The following is a 21025-nucleotide window of genomic DNA, read 5'->3' on the forward strand; positions in this document are numbered from 1 at the left end:
TCGGCTTAAATTGCAGCAAGAGAGGTTTAGGTTGGACATTAGGAAAAACTTCCTAACTATCAGAGTGATTAAACACTGGAGTAAATTGCATAGGAAGGTTGTGGAATCTCCATCACTGGCGATTTTTAAGAGCAGGTTAGACAAACACCTGTCAGGAATGCAGGGCCGGCTCCAGGGTTTTGTCCGCCCCAAGCAGCCAAAAAAAAAAAAAAAAAGCTGCGATCGCGATCTGCAGCAGCAATTCGGCGAGAGGTCCTTTGCTCCTTTGTCACTCAACACATTTTTTACAGGGACAGATCTATGATTTTTTCATTAGGAGTTATGGGGATGCAAGAAGCTCACAATGACATTTCTAAATTTCTCAAAAAAGCGGAGACTTTGCTATATTAATTATTCTAGGAAACTATATGGTTTCCCCCCCCCCAACCCACCCCCATTTTATATTAATAGCTGTTATTTATAGAATGTCATTAGTGTACATGGTACTTTTCACACATGTAATATCACAAGATACTTGTCCCAAATGGCTTACAAACTAACTTAGATAAAAGTACAAGAGAAGAACTAGATGCAGCACCAAAACCAGGATGATTGCTTTTTGAGTTTGCACCCGTCTTATTAGTTCCATTTTTGTGGGGGGGAGTTCCCTTCTTTACTTTGATATTATAATTTATATTGGTATTTAAGTGCAGGCTACATCAAAGTCTATAAGGAGAGGCATGAGAGCAGGGTGGATGGTAGTGATGGAAGGCTGGCTTGGAGACACATGAAGGAGACTGAGTTTGCTTAGTGTACTAGAAAAGGAGTACTTTAATTCTGACCTGGAGGCACTTTGCCTTCCTGTGAGGGCAGTTCCATCCCCAGGCCCATTCAGTCCATAGTCCCTCTGATGGGACTGTTACCAGGACTGGCAGGGTGGTAGAATATGAGGATAAGAATTGTCTATTAGGAAGTGGATTGAAAATACTAATCTAGGTGAGAGCTTTCTAACAGAAAATGGCAAAGGTTTCCACTACCACTTTAAACATGGGATTATTAACAAGGCAGCAATTTAATCCCATTGAATCCTCAACTATATGCTCTGCCACAGAGTCCATGCTGCCAGCCTTAATATTATTAGTGAAGACATTTTTCTAACGTCAACATATTTATTCAAAATAGGAGAGTCTACAAGAGCAGAAAAAACAAAGGCATCTATTTTAAATAAACATTTATTTTTAGATTGGCTTGGTTACTATACTAAATGTATTAAAACTATTTATTATTTTTTAGAAAAACTTTTATACAAATCTGATTCTTGTAGCATTTTAATCATCCTCATCTTCATCTTCTTCTTCCTCCATCTCATCCATTTCCTCAGCTGCAGCCAAAGCTTCTTCCTGTGCAGCCTTGAGTGCCTGCTCCTCTTCCACAGTAGGATCATTCATTTCAGTGATTTCTGGCCCACTAGGGTACTCTGTCTGCACTGGTGGTGGCATCGAGGGTGTGTAGTTATCTGGACTGTATTTGTGACCCCAGCCCAGATAGATATTATCAAATTTCCTGAGGGAAAAAAGCAAGATCACACAACTTCCTGGCAAAAAAACCCCTTAGGGTTCTGCCTATTCTTAGGCTTCCCCACTTCACTGAACAAAACCCAATATGGGACATATTTTCTATAGCTAGCATATTCAATAATGGCATTTGCACTTAACTAGTGTAAATAATGATGAATGTGTCATGTGGCTATTAAAGATCCCATGGCACTTTTTTGCAAGAATAGGGGTGTTAAGCCTGAAGTCTTGGCCAAATACTAATTGGATAATTACATTCTGTAAATCTGATTTCCACTACAGTGTCAGTGAAGATGGTATTCTTCACTTCTTGCCCTAAATTATTGTTATTATTGCTGTGCACTGTTAAATGGCCTCCATGATCAACTCCCGAGGTGGCTACATTTTAGTAGTGGGTGAAGTCAGTGGATTAAAAATCACCAAAACAAAACATTTCAATTGAATGAATTAAATAGGTTTCTGTGATTAACCAGTTTAAGATGGAATAGGAGTGAATACTTTGAGATACCAAGGTTAACCAGGCTAGCTATATAAGTAAGAGCTACCTACTTGCCAATAGCATAGGAGTATGCTCCAGGCCACAGGTTGGACTGAAGGACTGCAATGGCATATTGAGGAACCAGGTTTGTGGATAACTGAGATGTCCAAGGAGGGATGTTCTGAATTTCTGCCAAAAAAAAAAACCAACAACACACACGTGAATGATCTGACTTATGAACATCTATGAAATATTTGGTAGTTAGGTACAGGACAGGATTTTGTCTCTATACAGTTGTTCTCAAAACCCAAGCAATTGATGTATCCTAAAAAGGGATTTTAAAATGGATGTTAAAGGAGTTGATAGACAAGGAGCAAGAACTTTAAATATTGTGTAAGCCTTGTAATCTAAAGTCTGGTGTGGAGTCACTGGTTGATAGTCACAGAGTTATTAATTCAAGGGTGTAGTAAGAAGAACAGGAGAAAAGAAGGTTACACACACAGCTCCTGAAATTCAGTGGTACTTAATTAAATACCAGTTCCCCAGGCAAAGAACACTGGACCACATACTGATAAATTTGGGAGACCCAGATCCCAATAATACAAAGATATGACCTTAATATAAGAATGGAGTGATTGTACCATTGTCCATGACTTGCTGCAGTATTGTGCTCTAGGATCTAAACTTTTATGTAATTTTTTTCGAGCATAAGATAATGACGAAAACATCAACTCAATGTAACTGATACAGTGTTGTCTTCCTGAACCTGCAGAGAACCTGAGACAGTAGCTCTGAGAGGTGAAATTCCCTCTTTCCTCAATGTGGAGGAAGCTTGGAATTTCTTCAAATTAACTTTACAAAAACTATCTGAAGTTTGCACCCCGAGCAAGGGGAAAAACTTGTAGGGAAAGGCTTCAGAGTCAACTTGATGAAGAACCACCTCAAAAAGGTTATTAGGAGTAAGTAGGGAGTCTATAGAGAATGGAAAAAGGGCTTGATATGCCATGGAAGCTACATCATGGAGGTTAGAAATGTAGGAATAAAGTGAGAATTTCTAAAAGTCAAGCTGAATTAGCTCTTTCCACGGAAATTAAAACAAATAATAAGAGGTTTTTTAGTTATATAAATAAAAAGAGAATAAGGAAGGATGAGGTTTGGCCGCTATGCCGTATGGATGGAAAGGAGATTAAAGACAGTCCAGGTATGGCCCAAAAACTAAATGAATACTTTGCCTCAGCTTTCAGTAACAATAATAACATAGAATGTGTGCATGAAGGCAGTAAGGCTGATGGAAAGGACTGTCTCGAAATGGAAATTACAACATCTGAGGTGGAAGAAAAACTTAAAGTTCTAAGTGCACTCAAATTGAGGTGACAGGAAAATGTCCATCCTAGAATACTGAAAGAACTGGCACATGAGATTGCTACTCTGGAAGGGAAGGTCTTTTAAAATATCTATATATTCGGGGGCAGTACCACATGACTGGAGAACAGCTAACAACATATCTATATTTAAGAAGGGGGAAAAAAAGTGATCCGTGAAATTACAGACTTGTTAGTCTAACCTCAATAGTAAGCAAGGTTTTAGTATAAATTTGTGAATGAAAGAATAATTAAATTCACAGATGTACATGATAAACCCCATATTCATCATTTGTATATAATTGTGATATTGCATATAAAGCAGGCCAAGTGAGGAAAGGCTATGATCTGCCGAAAGTCATTGTTCTAAGTAAATATGTATATCATTAGTGCATATGAAGTTATGAGATTGTGTTGTATGGTTGTCACTAAAACATGCTGTAAGTTGGGAAGCGTCCAGATACTAGCTCCCCAAAGGCAATAACCAGGGGGATAACCAATGCCCGGGTGGGTGTCAAACAACCATCAACAGCCATTGTCCAGCAAGGGAGCTACAATTCAAAGACTCACCTGCTTAAGGTCATACCAGGGGAATTGCTCAACCTTGCCTGGTGATTCAGCAATGCCCACCAGACATGCCTGGACTTGTTTCTCCAAGCACATGGATTAAGGGTCTAAAACAGAACACAGGGGCTCCATGTTTGGCCTTTTCTCCTTCCCCGACCTGTGCTGCAAGCAACAAGGATGCTCAGAAGACTGAAAACTCAAACAAAGGAGATTGGCCCAGGTTTCAAGGGTAAAACCTGTGTACGATGTACTGAAATATCCAGTGAGGTGAGAAAAACTGCTTAATATGGGTGTTGCCCAGTCTAATAGGGTTGAGAGTTTAGACTACATGCTTATATTTTCTTTTCTTTTGGTAACTAACTCTGACTTTTTGCCAATCACTTATAATAACTTAAAATCTATCTTTTGTAATCAATAAACTTTTTTTTACTGTTTATCCTTACCAGTGAGTTTGCCTGAAGTATTTGGTAATTTTGCTCAGGTTTACAAAGTCTGGCGTATATCCATTTTCCATTGATGAAGTGGTGAGCCAATTAATAAACTTGCATTGCTCAAGAAAGGATCTTGAGCAGTGCAAGTTGGTATATTCCTGAGGTACAAGGCTGGAAGTTGGGGGGATTTGGCTGCTGCCTTTCGCTGTGTGATTCATGGGTGGCTCTGGGAGCATTCATGCAATCTAGCTGGGTGTCGGGCTCCACATGCGGTTGTGCTAAGTGATAACAGTTCCTGGAGGGGTTTGCTGTTTGTCACTAGCAAAGCACTGTGAGAGGCACCACAGGCTGGAGAGCTAAGGGGGTACAGTGGTCCTATAGTCCCAGGCTGCACCCCGGGGATCCTGTCACAATGGGTTTACCAAGGGTCGATCATTCCAGACTATCTTGATTTCCTTCTTTCAGAAAACAACAAAAAACATTTTTTTAGATAAGGGAAGTGCAGTAGATCTAATATACTTGGACTTCAGTAAAACATTTGACACAGTACCATATAGGAAATTATTGGTTAAATTAGGGAAGAGGGGGATCAGTAAAGCATTGTAAATTGGATAAGGAATTAGCTAAAGGGAAGAAGGCAACTCGTTGTGATGCAAAGTGAATTACTGGATTGGAGGGAGGTTACTAGCAGAGTTCCTCAAGGATTGGTCTTTGGACCAATCTTATTCAATATTTTTATTAATGATCTTGGCACAAAAAGTAAGAGTGTGCTAATGAAATTTGCTCATGATACAGAGTTGGGAAGCATTGTCAATACAGAGGAGGATCAGAATATTATACAGGAAGATCTGGATGACCTTGAAGACTAGTGTAACAGAAATGGGATGAAATTCAATAATATAAGTGTAAGATCATGCACATATGGTCTAATAATAAGGATTTCTGCTATAAGCTGAGGGCTCAGAGGAGAAGAGAGACCTAGGTGTGGGGGCCATTCACAGGATGACTATGAGTTAATGTGGCTGTGAGAAACACAAATGCGATCCTAGAATATACTAGGCAAGATATTTCCTGTAGAGATAAAAAAGTATTAATGGCATTGTACAAGGCAATGGTAAGACCTCACTTGGAAAACTGTTTACAGTTCTGATGACCCATGTTCAAGAAAGCTGAATGTAAACTGGAACAACTGCAGAGAAGCGCTACTAGAATGATCAGGGGAATTGAGGGCCTATTTTATGAGACTGGAAGAGCTTGGATTTTAAGTCTAGGTTAAAGAAGGCTGAGAGGGGATAATGATTGCTCTCTGCAAATAAATTAGGGCGGGATAAATACCAGGAAGGGTCAAGATCCATTTAAGCTAAAGGACAATGCTGGCACAAGAACAAATGGATATAAACTAGCCATCGACAAATTCAGGCAGGAAATTATAAGATTTCTAGCCATCAGAGGTGTGAGATTCTGGAACAACTTCCGAATATGAGTTGTGGGGGGCAAACAATTTAATTAACTTTAAGAGAGGGCTGGACAAATTTATGAATGCAGTTGTATGACAGGGTTGCATGTAATGGTAGGGAGTAGGGCTCAGAGCCCTGGGACTCACTTTCAGTTTATGTCTTTTGTTCCTAAAGCAGGAGTGAAATGGGATATACGAACCCCACACTAAGCATAGACAGAAGGGGGAGGAGAGCCTCTCAGGTTTACAGGCAAGCAGCTTGACCACACCCCATGCATTTGCCAGGGCTGCCAATCATGGAGGCAGGCACCCACAGCTGCAGCCCATAGAAGAAACAAGGATGGCTATAAAGGGGAGAGTACAGAGAAGGAAGAGGAGGAAAAGGGCCCTGGGACACCAGAGGGGTAATGCCCCTGCACCAGGCTGCCTCCACAAACACAGCCAAGAGACTGAAGCAGACTGCTAGACTCACTTAGAGGTGAGGGTCCAAGAACTGCCCTGACTGGGGGCAAACTAAGGTGGGCCAGTCAGAAGCAGAAGAGACCCCTGAAAAGAGCACACTAAGAGGTGGTGCTAAAGGTCAAAAGTAGGGTTGTCAATTAATTGCAGTTAACTCACATGATTAACAAAAAATTAATCAGAATTTTAAAAATTGTGATTAATTGCAATTTTAAATCACACTGTTAAACAACAGAATACCAATTAAAATTTACTAAATATTTTGGATGTTTTTCTACATTTTCATATATTGTATTCTGTGTTGTAGTTGAAATCAAAGTTATATTGTTTTTTAATACAAATATTTGCACTGTAAAAATGATAAACAAAAGAAATAGTATTTTTCAGTTCACCTCATACAAGTACTGTAGTGCAATCTCTTTGTCGTGGAAGTGCAATTTACAAATGTAGATTATTTTTGTTACATAACTGCACTCAAAAACAAAACCATGTAAAATTTCAGAGCCTACAAGTCCACTCAGTCCTACTTCTTGTTCAGCCAATCGCTAAGACAAACAAGTTTGTTTACATTTTACAGGAGATAGTGCTGCCCTCTTATTTACAATGTCACCAGAAAGTGAGGCATTTGCATGGCACTTTTGTAGCTGGCATTGCAAGGTAATTTACGTGCCAGATATGCTAAACATTCGTATGCCCCTTCATGCTTCGGCCACCATTCCAGAGGACATGCTTCCACGCTGATTGTCCTTGTTAAAAAAATAATGCATTAATTAAATTTGTGTCTGAACTCCTTGGGAGATAATTGTATGTATCCTGCACTGTTTTACCTGCACTCTGCCATATATTTAATGTTATAGAAGTCTTGGATGATAACCGAGCACATGTTATTCATTTCTTAAAATGAACATTTCATTTCTTGTTCATTTCTTAAAATGAACACTTTCACTGCAGATTTCACAAAATGCAAAGAAGGTACCAATGTGAGATTTGACAGCTACAGCACTCAATCCAAGGTTTAAGAATCTAAAGTGCCTTCCAAAATCTGAGAGGGACGAGGTGTGGAGCATGCTTTCCGAAGTCTTAAAAGAGCAACACTCCAATGCGGAAACTACGAACCCGAACTACCAAAAAAGAAAATCAATCTTTTGCTGGTGGCATCTGACTCAGATAATAAAAATGAACATGCGTCAGTTTGCACTGCTTTGGATTGTTATCGAGCAGAACCCATCATCAGCAAGGACACATGCCCTCTGGAATGGTGGCTGAAGCATGAAGGGACATATTCATCTTTATCTCATCTGGCATGTAAATATCTTGTGACGCCGGCTACAACAGTGCCATGCAAAAGTCTGTTCTCACTTTCAGGTGATATTGTAAACATGAAGCGGGCAGCATTATGTCCTGGAAATGTAAACAAACTTGTTTGTCTGAGCGATTGGCTGAACAAGAAGTAGAACTGAGTGGACTTGCAGGCTCTAAAATTTTACATTGTTTTATTTTTGAATCCAGTATTTTTTTACATAATTCTACATTGGTAAGTTCAATTTTCATGATAAAGAGATTGTACTGCAGTACTTGTATTAGGTGAATTGAAAAATACAATTTCTTTTGTATTTTTACAGTGCAAATATTTGTAATCAAAATAAAATAATATGAGCACTGTACACTTTGCATTGTGTTGTAATTGAAATCAATATATTTGAAAATGTAGGAAATATCAAAAAATATTTAAATAAATGGTATTCTATTATGTTTAACAGTGCGATTAATCCCAATTAATTTTTTAATTGCTCAACAGACCTAGTCAAAAGGGATTCTCCCGCCCAGTGTATTTTGAGAGGGTTTTTTATCTCCTTTCTCTGAAGTATCAGGGATGGCCACAGCTGGAGATGTGACATTGGGTAGGGTGGCACTGAGCATTCTCTCTCTCAAGTGCTGGGCTGGCTGGTTCTTGCTCACATGTTCAGGGTCCGGCTGATTGCCATATGTGGGTCAGGAACAAATTTTCTACCAGATCAGATTGACCATGACCTTGGGAGTTTTTTGCCAGCATGTGTGTGTGGGTCACTTGTCAGGATTATCTGGATATATCTCACTTAATCATTTTCCTGCCATTGATCCCTCCTAGCGTCTGCCTGTGGCACATAATAGTCTAGTCTCCTGTAGCTTATAATACGTTGGTCGCATTTCAGATGTTGGGTTTAGTATGTGGGGTTGGTGCCCTGTGATATAAAGGAGGGAAGGCTAGTGATCCCTTCTGGCCTTAAACTCTATGACTCTAGTGGAGTTGTTAACTCTGAAACCTAAAGATGACAGTTTAAATGTCAACATTGTTAACTATTTCCCTGTTGATCATGTTAGCAGAAACATACAGTTAATGTGATTATCTCACAATCCCAAGCTACCCCCCATGCTGCCTTGGGGACCCAAAACTCTAGAATGTTTATTAGATAGCTGCTAAAAACTCCAGATGGATGTTCACTGTAAAAATAGATCAATTATTCAAAGAAGTCTGAGTGGCCTGTACCTGCATCTTCAGAGAGTGGAGTCAGAAGAGGGGGTCCCACTTCTGGCTGTGGTTCATCTGGCTCTTCTGCTTTTTCTTCCTCCTCACCTTCTTCTTCTTCTTCCTCTGACTTTTGAGAGGGGTTAATCCAGGAACAGCGGCCCTACAACCGACATACCAAGAGTTATAAAGCAGGTGCAGCAATCTTTGAAATACTGTGATGTGAGTTAAAACATTCAGTTCAGAAGAACTAAGGTGCCTAAACACCATGGTGATGGGTGGCATATAAAATAGATAAATAGATGATATACAATTATACTTGGCAGAGTTCTCCAGGCATCCCTTATTCAAATAGCTGCTTCAGAATTCATTGCCTTATACCTCAGTTATCAGATTTCAATCTGCTTTAGAGTTCTCAATTTTTTAAAAAGATGCACTTAGTGTTTGTGAAAGATTTTGGACTTAAACCAAAAGACTAAATTCCTATATTAATTCATAGCTAGATGGTGTTGGTAGGCAGAGCCCAGCAAGGGCTTCACCACCCCAGGGGCTTCTTCAGGAGGCACCGTGCCTCAAAGACACACCTCTGAGGCACAATTCACCCCCTGCTTCTTCCGCCAGTGAAGGGGTAATAATTTGCTGCTGGCCTATACCTCTGTGCTGTATTACCCATCCCTCCCTGTATAGGGGCATGAAATAAGCAGGCACATAGCACCCACTTACTCCTGTATTTCTAGACCTAAGGTCCAGGTAGCCTGCACAAGTGTGTAAAGAGAAGTCTTACTTCTCCATCCTCCCCTGTGCAGGCACATAGTCCAAATTACAATCCAGGCCTCACAGAGCAGAGACAGCATAGGCAGCAATGATGTCTGTATCTCCATACTGTTTTGCCAGAGTGCCTCAGTCCTGACCAGAAGGGATCACTTTCTATGGATGAGAGGATGGTTCTGTCCTGGGTCCATTGAATCCTTGGCCTTGTTGCTGATACTGACAACTGTGATGGTACTATTCCACTGTGAATACAAGTGGCAGAATTGATTAATAAAGTGGAACTTGATTAATAAAGAATTCAAGAGGGTAATGTAATTAATGCCAATCAACATAGGATTATGAAAAATAGATCCTGTCAAACTAACTAGATATGTTTTTTGAAAAGATTACAAGTTTGGTTAATAAAGGTAATAGTGTTGATGTAATACATTAATGTAAGGAGTTTGGCTTGGTACCGCATGCCATTTTGATTAAAAAAGTTGCATGGCACACATTAAATGGATTAAAATTTGGCTTACTGACAGGTCACAAAATGTAATTGTAAACAGGGAATCATCACCAAGCAGGGGCCTGCAGGGATTGGTTCTTGGCCCTACACCATTTAACATTTTTATCAATGACCTGGAAGAAAATATAAAATCATCATAGATAAAGTTTGCATGTGAAACAAAAATTGGGGGAATGGCAAATAATGAAGAGGACAGGTCACTGATAAGAGCAATCCAGATTGCTTGGTGAGCTTGGAGCAAGCAAACAATATCCATTTTAATATGACTAAATGTAAATGTATACATCTAGGAAAAAGGAATATATACTTAGGGGATGAGAGAAACTATCATTGGAAGCAGTGACTCTGAAAAAGATTTGGGGGTCATGGTGGATAATCAGATGAAGAAAAGCTCCCAATGTGACACTGTCACCAAAAGGGATAATGTAAACCTTGGATGCATAAACAGAGAAATCTCAAGCAAAAGTAGAGAGGTTGTTTTATCTCTGTATTTGACACTGGTGTGACCGCTGCTGAAACACTGTGTCTAGTTCTGGTGTCCACAGTTCAAGAATGATGTTGATAAATTGGAGCAGGTTCAAAGAAGAACCACAAGAATGATTAATGATTAGAAAACATGCCTTATAGTGGTAGACTTAAGGAGCTCAATTTAGCTGAACAAATAGAAAGTTAAGGGGTGACTTTATCAGTCTATAAGTACTACATGGGCAACAAATATTTGATAATGGGTTCTTCAATATAGCAATGGTATCACACAATGCAGTGGCTGAAAGTTGAAGCTAGACTACTTCAGACTGGAAATAAGGTGTAAATTGTTATCAGTGAAGGTAATTATCCATTGGAAAAATTTACCAAAGGTCATGGTGGATTCTCTATCATGGGGAATTTTTTTAAAATCAAGATTGGATGTTTTTCTAAAAGGTATGCTCTAAGAATTACTTGGGGAAGTTCTATGATCTGTGTGATACAGGGGGTCTGACTAGATGATCAGAACAGTCCCTTCTGGCCTTGGAATATATGAATCTGTCCATCATTTTGTATAGGTTACTTGTTATGTCTGGCCAACAGCTAGAAGGAACAATTCAAAATGTCCTTAGATTCTAAATATCTATTGATTTTATATTTAAAGCCATCATGCTGTTGCTAAGAAATAAAAAAAACAAAATATTCCCCAATACTCAATGTATGACTCTACAATAAAAAAAAAAGTTTTTTTTTTTTTTTTTTTTTTTCTCTTAATTAATTGGCCTCTCAGAGTTAGTAAGACAACTCCCACCTGTTTATGCTCTCTGTATGTGTGTATATATATCTCCTCATTATATGTTCCATTCTATATGCATCCGAAGAAGTGGGCTGTAGTCCACGAAAGCTTATGCTCTAATAAATTTGTTAGTCTCTAAGGTGCCACAAGTACTCCTGTTCTTCTTTTTGCGGATACAGACTAACACGGCTGTTACTCTGAAACTTGACTCTACAATATTACTGTTGTGCTGCTAGAGGGCAGTCAGTCACCCAGCAAAGAAAGATCAAGTTAACAAATACTCTTCCCAGACCTGTGTTGACATCATCAATGCTGCTAACTTTTAACAAGGAAATAAATGCCATATCACACACAGCTTTTCCTTCAGAAGAAACAAAGGACCACAATAACAGAGTTAAGTGTTATTGTCAAGCTTCTGTAATGGCATTACTTACAGTGTAAACAACAAAAATTCAACTGGAGAAAATATTGGAAAGTGTGCCCTTTATGTAAAGTTATGAACAGCCTACATTGGTATTAGCACTCTAGCTAGTCAAACATACCTAGTCATTGCCAAGTCAGGAAAGAAACTGTCTCTGGCCTTTGGAGAAACAAAAACCAGCCAGAAAGGATCAAAGTCCACCAATGCTCAACCCCATATAATTACAGGAAATTGATTATTGAGGGACATACTCCCTTATCCCAACAGGTTATTCCTGCACATTTATCCTGAGGAAGGCATGCAACTGCCGCACCCCGCCCCCCCGGCAAAAAAACCAACAACCTAGAAAGTTTCTGCCAATATGCCATAGGAGACAATTCTAGCTCAGCCCCAAATGAGGTGAACAGTTCACCCTATGCAGAAGAAGATTTTCATTTACTTTCTGAGACACCATTGGTAACCATGTAATTGGTATCCAAGATCAATACTGATTACATAGAGCATTACCTGCATTAGAATATTCTGTACATGATGCACCCAGTTGGAAAGGGAATCCACAAGTTCCATCACACTAATGGTCTCAAAGTCAGGATTTTCTTCATATGTGTCTCTTCCTGCTCCCCCCTCCTCCTCTTCATCTCCTTCCTCCTCTCCAAACTGGTAGAACCCCAGTGGGCTGATCTGGGTCCCTGCTGAGATCCGGGCAATTTGAGCACGCAGGTAATTGGCCTCATTCCCTGGGAAAGGTGGATAGCTCACAATAGGAGCATCCAGCCTTCCAGTGAAGAACTTCTTGATTTTCCTGGCAGCCACAATTTGCACTGGTGTCACTGGAGGTAACTTCACCCAGGGTTTGCCTGGCTCATTACAGACAAAATAGATAAACTTATTGGTGCCAGTCCGGTTTTCTTCTTTTGGGACCACTGGTGGGGACTTATAGGTGGACTTTGGTGGCTCATCTTCTTTCTCCTCATCTTCTTCTTCATCTTTGTCCTCACTCCCCTCTTTCCCCCCCTCCTCAATTACTTCTTCCTCCTCTGTCTCCTCCTCCTCTTCCCCCTCACGGTACTCCACTTCAGCCACAATATAGTTCATCTCCAAGCCCAAGATCTTGCCCCAGAAGCGACATGTCTGAATTGGCTGCATGCTGACGAGCTGCTTGAGGGCAAGGAATATGTGGTAGTTTTCATCCATGCTCAAGCCGACTCCAGCCTGTTCAAAATAGAAGGCTGTCTCCATCACATTGGGTAGAGGGCTATCTGTCTAGGGAAGAAATTGCTGAAGTTAAAGCTGAGGTATAAATAAAAAATATTTTTAAAAGGTTAAGTATATTACTCACTAAAAATAATACTTAGCATTTATATATTCTTTTATCCTTTCAAAGTGCTTTATAAACATTAATTAACTAAGCCTCACAACATCCCCTGAGGAAGGTAATAATATACCATTTTACAGAAGGAGAAATCGAGGCAGAGAGCTTTAAACAATATGCAGCTTTCAGGTAGCAGAGTCTGGAAAAGAATCCAAGATTCCAAACTCCCAGTGCTCTCATAACTACTTCAAAACATTCAGGGTCAGACTAGTTACAGGTGGACAGGATGAGCAATCTATATAAGGGATCTCAGTGCTGGCCCACATATACTATCAATGCCACTATCTGGTTGGGAGGCCACCGATGACCAGGGACAGTGAGGCTGCATTTCCTCATGTGCACGACAGGGACATTTTGGAAGAACAGAATAATCGTTTTACATACTTAGCTAATTTGGTTGGATTTCAAAAACCTGAAAGAACCAGAGAAATTCCATATATAGCCAGCAATCCCTCCCAAATATTAGTCACTCTTTTGGCTACCTGGATATAGAGATATTCTAAGCATGCATTATTTAAGCTTGACTATATTACATGTGAAAAGCAACAGAGGGTCCTGTGGCACCTTTTAGACTAACAGAAGTATTGAGAGCATAAGCTTTCGTGGGTAAGAATCTCACTTCTTCAGATGCAAGAAGTGAGGTTCTTACCCATGAAAGCTTATGCTCCCAATACTTCTGTTAGTCTTAAAGGTGCCACAGGACCCTCTGTTGCTTTTTACAAATTCAGACTAACACGGCTACCCCTCTGATATATTACATGTGGTATTTTCAAAATCATTCAGCATTGGAGTACTTCTGCTCACATTGAAATCAGTGGTAAACCTTCCATTGGCTTCAATGGGAACACAGTTAAGCAACAACAAGCCTTTCTCAAAAGTCTCCCTATGTCTTGCCATCATTACCCCTTTACCATTTGGAGACTCATTCCCAGCCACTTACATCAGATAGAGGAGCAAAAAAAGTAAGACTGGAAGTTGTATACTATAGGGTGAATAGTTTGGTGGAGTGACTATTGGTTTATGTGGAATTTCTCTGACACCATCAAGCTTTTAAGTATCAACCAATTAGGTTGAGGATATGAAAAATGCAATTTCTTCTTCCAAAATACATCACTTTTTCTTACAAAGACATGTTACTACTTTGTTCTTGGCTATCACTGCCCTGAAGATGACTGGTACAGCATGGACAAGATGGCTTAATGTCTTTCTATGTTTAATGTTCAGTTACAATTATTTACTTGTACATATAATGTTGACTTGATCTGAAGGTCAACTCCAAACAACTGGTATTTGCTTTCTCCACCTAGTGGTTCTACCTTTCACCACCTAATGGTTCTACCTTTCACCACAGAGCTCTCTTAAAACCATTTCAGAACTTAACATTCAGCATATTAGAAGTAAGGGGACACAAAAAGTACCTGGCTGCTTTTATATGAAAAATATCTTTTCAGTTCTACACTTCAGTTCTTTAAGCCAAATGTCACCATAACTTTTTTCTAGCTGGGACACTGACCAAAACTGCAACTGGAATAAAAGGGAGTTAAAAATTCTCCATCCTTTGTTCTGCAGTAGTGGCTGAACATAGTGCCCTTAGCCCTGTTCCCCACGCATCCCCATATGAATTTCATTTTAGGCCAAAAAAATTAGTCAGTCTAGATTATGTAAGGAAAAGAGAATGCTGCAACTCTTCTTTTTCATCCCTCATTTCTAGAGGGACAAGAGGTGGAAGCCCCACTGAAGGGATCATTTAAGATTGCGAGGGGCAAAGCAGTGAAGATTGGAATATATGTAGGGAAAAATCCTAACTTGCCAGGGGATGGGCAAGATAACCTCAAGCCTTTTCCATCTTTAATCTCTGTTTCTACAACAGTCACTCACTATTTCCTCTTCTGGCTCTTGATCTCCTCCCTCTCCTGTCCCCTTGAGGAACAGAGCCTTATATTTCTCTGCTAGCTCAAATGTTGGAAGCATTTCATGCTCATCATGGAGGGTGTCCATTTTTTTCTGGAACTGAGCCCATTTCACATCCTTACTGATATTCTCAATGATGTCTACTGCATTTATAGGGCGTTCATCCAAGATCTTGGTCAGCATTTGAGCAAGATGATCATATCTGTCAAATCAAAAGAGAATGAAAACCCAAGGAAGAATATTACTGCCCTACTATATCAAATTATCAGCAGAGTTGGTTTCTCATGTCAAATATAAAGGCATATGTCCTGGGATAACTCCTGAGCTCCAGGGTCGCCACTACAGTAATTAGCTCTAATATTGAAAATGTCAGATGAGTGTTATGGAAATTAAGCCTGAGATATATACCTGGTAATATTCATAAGGAATAGCTTGTTTGTAGTATGTCTAATAACATGTTCATCTTCCATTTATAGCTTTTCCCACCATTTCCTCACTCACAGTTTGAAGCTGGATTTAAAACTCTTAATCAGGTCTATCTCCCTTTAATCCCTCTAAATTCCTTTTGGTAGGTCTGATCCTGAGTGCTGCTCAGAACCTATAACTACTACAAAAGGATTAACCCTTATGTCCTTGATTCTCCCTGCATGCTTCCGCTTCCCCTTCCCTCCTATACCTGCTTACCTCTTTGTCCTCTCCACTCACACTACCTTCCCCTCCACACATACCTCCTTCCCCTACCCATGTTATTCCCCTCTTTTCACACTCACAAGTTCAAGCCAGACTTTGTGCTGCTCTTCATTAGATAGGCCTTTGCATTCTGAATTGCCAGTGCTCTAGGTTCAGGATCAGGTATTTCGTCCTCATATGGGCTGTATCCTGGCTGATAGAGCCCATAGCCTGGGTCGTGTGGTTGATAAGGGCCATGTCCAGGCACAAAAGGCTGATAAGGACTAAGCATAGGTTCTTGTTGCTGATAAAGGCTTCCTCTTGGTTCCTGTGGCTGATAGGGGTCTTGTCCCGGGGCATGTGGCTGATATATGCTTCGTCTCAGGTCTTGCGGTTGGTAGGGTTCTTGTCCTGGTACATGTGGCTGATATATGCTTTGTCTAAGATCTTGTGATAAGGGCTGATAAGGCCCTTGTCCCACTTGATGGGCTTCATAGGCAGATTGTCCTGGTTGGTGAGGCTGATAGGGAGCTTGACCTGGTGTGGTATCCTGGCCTGGTTGGTGAGGTTGATAAGGGGCTTGTCGAGGTTCATAAGGTTCATAAGGAAATTGTCCCCTTTGGGAGGGTTGGTAGGGGCCCTGGGCAGGTGGGGTCCCCTGGCCAGGCAGGGTGGGCTGGTACGGCCCTTGGGCAGGTGGGGTCCCCTGACCAGGCTGGGTGGGCTGGTACAGCCCTTGGGCAGGTGGGGTCCCCTGGCCGGGCTGAGTGGGCTGGTACGGCCCCTGGACAGGTGGGGTCCCCTGGCCGGGCTGAGTGGGCTGGTACGGTCCCTGGACAGGTGGGGTCCCCTGGCCGGGCTGAGTGGGCTGGTACGGTCCCTGGACAGGTGGGGACTCCTGGCCGGGTCCCAGGTCTAGCTGCTCGGAGCTTTGCCCTGAGGGGGGGGACGCCTGAGCCTCGGGCGGGGGTTCTCCGGAGGGATCCGCCATGGCACTGGCTGCCGGTTGGGGCTATCGGTCCCTCAGCACCAGGGTCCCGCCGAGCCCCGCCGCCGCCGCCGCAGCTTAGACTCCCGGCTTCTCCTGTCTCCAAGCAACAGCTTCCAGCCCCAGAGAGGAGGCGCGGGCGGGGCGTTGCCAAGGTAAACTCGACTCAGTTGCCAGGCTGACTTGATTGGGCGCACGTGCAGCACGTGACCCTACTAGGCACGAGACCGGGCTCCAGAGCGAGCCTGGTAGGCTGGCTGTCAGCGAGAGCGTAATGACAGGTGCGGGGAATCCCAGCGCTAAATCGAGTCCCCCACGCTTCTTTGCGGGTTTCACCCACGCTGGGCTCGCTAGGGGGTGTGATCTTGTGTTTCTAGTTTGTTTTTCAAGATGAACTGAGCATCTTTGGGGAGAGGCGGTCTTGATAATACAAGGCAAAAATAAGGGGATGGCTAGCCCTGAAAAGTTTACAGCCTAATAATGCGTATATAGGGACATGTCCATACAATCTGAGTTTGTGGAGCTATGGCCAAGCAGCACTTTGATCACTCCACTTCTCTGCTCTTGTGCTGTACCCCTTCCACACTTGATCCCTGTCAAGTTGCCTAGCACAGTGGTTCCTAAAGTGTGGGTTGTGCCCTCCTGAGGGTTACAAAGGACTAGCCTCAGGACATGAAATGACCTCTCAGTTTGTCCTCAGAGCCTCAAATTTCATTTAAAAAAAAAGGCCTGGGCTACATGACAAAGTTGCACAAGTTTTACTTAAATTGAGTTTTAAATTGATTTAAACTGATGCAAATGCCTGTGTAGATATTTCATTTTTGAAGTGGCTTATTTAGGTTTATCTTAAATTGACCCCTAATTGAATTTAAGATAAACCGGGGGAAAAAAGACTTGTTTAAACCAAAATAAGTGTGTCCAAAGGGGATCTGCACCAGTGTAAGTAAACTGATTTAAAAGCACCTTAAATTAAACTAGTACAAGATTCTCATGTAAAAAGCCCTGAAAATCTAGCAGAGACTTAAACTGCACCATTCATGTTAATAGTGCTAATGAAGATACCAATCTGATACATTAAATGTCAACATTGTTAACTATTTTACTGCTCATCAATGTATGTACAAAGGATGGGAAGAATAATATTTTGAAGCTCTACACCAGCATTTCCCAAAGAGGTGGCAGGGAGGGTGTTTCAAGCAAATGCTCCCGAATGGTTAAAGAGGCAGACCAGGTCTATATTACAAACTTGTGAAGAGGTGTGAAGAGAGTTGATCCCTGCCTCACACACCTAGTGCAGATGTAGTTATACTGGCAAAACTGCATGTTTGCTGGGTATAACTTATTTTGCTAATGGGGGTGGGAGGGAAATAAATTATACAAGCAAAAGCACAGTTTTGCCAGTATTGTGTCCACACTAGGAACACTTTGCCAGTTTACTATATATCGGGGTGACTGCCCCCTGCCGCCCCATCCAACCCCCCCTTCCTTCCTGACTGCCCCCCCAGGACCCCTGCCCCTATCCTCTCCCCAACCCCTAACCACACCCCTGCCCCCGACCACCACCCCAAACTCCCCCTACTCCGTGCCCCCTTACCCGCACTGCCTGGAGAGCCCGGCGCTATAGCTGCGGCGCCTGGCTGCAGCCAGGCCACACTGCTGCCGCCACCACACAGCACAGAGCACTGGGTCAGGCCGGGCTCTGCAGCTGCGCTGCCCCAGGACCTCACAGCCCCGCCACCCAGAGCATTGTGCTTGCAGCGGAGCAAGCGAGCTGAGGCTGTGGTGGGGGAGGGAAGACAGCAGGGGAGGGGCCAGGGGCGAGCCTCCTGGGCCAGGAGCTCGGGGGCCGGGCAGGACGGTCCAGTGGGCCGGATGTGGCCCATGGGCCATAGTTTGCCCACCCCTGCTATATATGAACAGGTGTCCTTTTCCTTTGCCTTTCATTGTCCACTACTACCCCAAAGCACACTCAGGTAAAAATTCCCACTACACATACCACATACAGATGTTATTATCTGTAGGAGGAGAGCCTTGCTTGGGAGGGCCTTGTAAGATCTGGCAGAGCAGAGCTGTCCAACACACCTTATATACAAACCCAATTTCAAATTTGGGTGTTCACTTAAAAGAAATCCCCGGGAAATTTGTAATACCAAAAAGAAAGATCTGCCTCTCCAGTAAAACCCACCATTTCTTTTTCAGTTGAGTCCAGCTAATACCCAAAAAGGAATATGAAACTTTCCTTTTTAAAAGCATACACCTTTTTAAAAAGCCTGAGTGTTGCAATGTTTGGAAATGAGTAGTTAAGGGATCCAGCTAGTTTCCCACTATCAGGTAATCTTCCATCACTTGTTCTTACCCCATCCATCCAAAGCCAACATGGACTTCAAAACATTTAGAAACAAATATTCAAAAGTAAACTCTTTGGGGGCAGGGACCTTCTTTGTACAGTGTCTAGCATAATGAGGCCTGACCTGGGATGGAGACTCTGGGCTTACTGAAATTAAAATAATGATAATAAATAACAATATTTAACTGATTAGTAGGAGATTATAAAATGTTATGTTTTATTAAGGGGATCTACTCCAATAATTTAGCCCTGAAGGGATTGTGATTTATCTGATCTTATACTTGTTACTGATCCAGGATAGCGGCGTTTTGGTTTTGGTTTTTATTTTATTTAATTTAAGTAAGTAAGATAAGTAATTTATCAGTGTTTATTTCTACAACAAAAACGGGTGAAAATTGGTGGAAAAACTATTAATATTTTTCTGGGTAAATATTGGGGGTTATTTTGGTGGACGGAAGGATGGGGAAAAAGTATTCAGTAGATTAATGCTTTGATGAATGGAATTCAATGTGGTTTGCTGCAAAACTAAAACAGAACTCAAAACACAATGCCATCTCTGAGTTTAATTAAAATATATATCGCTAATCACCAAATAAAACTTTTCATTTGAATAAACAGTTTACTGTTTGACTTAGAACTATTAGCCTATAAATATTTACATTTAATAATTGGGCCACACCATTTGCAGCACATACAATCAACTTCATCCTTTTCTCCTGTTTTTTTTAAACTTTCAAATACTTCTTTGTGTTCTGAAACATTTTGATACAGATGTTTATTTTCTTCCCATTTTAGCATGTCAGATCTTTAAAGCGTTGTCTGCTAACAGCTTGAAATGTGTATGTGGTGGGTGTGAGATTCATCAGTACATTCAGATGTGCATGCACTTCCCAGAGTTTGTGTGCATGCCTGTTTGTTTGTTGTGTGTATTTTCTAGACTAATACATATAGCCTTATTTCAACAGGCAGCTTTGCGTATACATGCAGACTAATATATTATCATAATACATATATCTCATGCAACATATTGTATTTTCCTAATAAAGTAAGTACTTTTTTATATATTTGAATGAGACAAAAATAGGGTGAAAATCAGAAAAAAATGAATAATATTTTTTGTAAAACCCAGGATTTTTTCCATAAAAATCGGTTTAAACTGAAAACAAAGGGACTTACACAATAGTGATGGAGGAATTCAACATTTTGCAGGTAAAGAAGGTGATTTTTTCTGGCAAGGTGATTTTATTTATTCATTTATTTATTGCTTTTTACAAAGATAGCAATATGAGGGGGTTGAGAGATTTGGTACATTAGAAATAGTTCAGCTGGATATGGATTAATGGGCAGAACGCAGATGAAATGTTCAAAGTTCTGTGATAAATACCTAAGTACAAGTAAAATTTTTCATATTGGAATCACTGCCATTTATGTGGCCAAATTCTGTTCTCAGTCACACTGATTTAAATTAGGAAGTAATGCCATTAGGCCTGATTCTCTCCACATTTACATTGGTGTAACTCAAACTGGAGTAAGATATACTGGTGTAAGTTATTTTTTACTCCAATAGAGAGTGTTTACAGTAGGGATTTATAGTAGTGCAAAGAAACCTATCGTAGACAAAGCCTGTAGTCTAGAAATGCTACTGTATCTCTAAAACTCTGTGCTGAATTTTTAAACATGGACAAGTAGTAAGACACCCAAATTGTCCCTTTTCAAGCTGAATGGGCACTTAGTTGAGTAAGAAGGGGAATTTATGATTTAGGAGCTGTTATGAGCATCTAGATGTGCAGTTTGGACATTCTTTATGGTTGAAAATTGGGCTATTATTTGTGTATATTGGTCCACAGTAATATCTACCACATATAGGCACTTCACATATTTTTCACTTTTGGATGTGTGAAAATGTTAATATATTTGATAGTATGAAAACTCTGTGCTACATACCTAACTGGAATACCTATTTTTG

The 21025-nt window shown here is 41.0% G+C and overlaps 1 protein-coding gene across 1 annotated transcript; it reads right to left on the reverse strand.

The window, feature by feature from the left end:
- Positions 1–1227: 1227 nt before the first annotated feature.
- Positions 1228–16779, reverse strand: LOC128838249 (radial spoke head protein 6 homolog A-like). The gene is made up of 6 exons (XM_054030284.1): positions 15826–16779; positions 15023–15257; positions 12280–13035; positions 8833–8974; positions 2103–2220; positions 1228–1542 (listed from the first exon to the last, which is right to left on the reverse strand). Exons 1-6 carry the CDS (start codon positions 16713–16715, stop codon positions 1308–1310), a joined length of 2376 nt encoding a protein of 791 aa, XP_053886259.1. The 5' UTR covers positions 16716–16779; the 3' UTR covers positions 1228–1307.
- Positions 16780–21025: the final 4246 nt, after the last annotated feature.

The sequence above is a fragment of the Malaclemys terrapin genome, chromosome 5 (assembly GCF_027887155.1).
Source record: "Malaclemys terrapin pileata isolate rMalTer1 chromosome 5, rMalTer1.hap1, whole genome shotgun sequence".
NCBI classification, from domain to species: domain Eukaryota; kingdom Metazoa; phylum Chordata; order Testudines; family Emydidae; genus Malaclemys; species Malaclemys terrapin.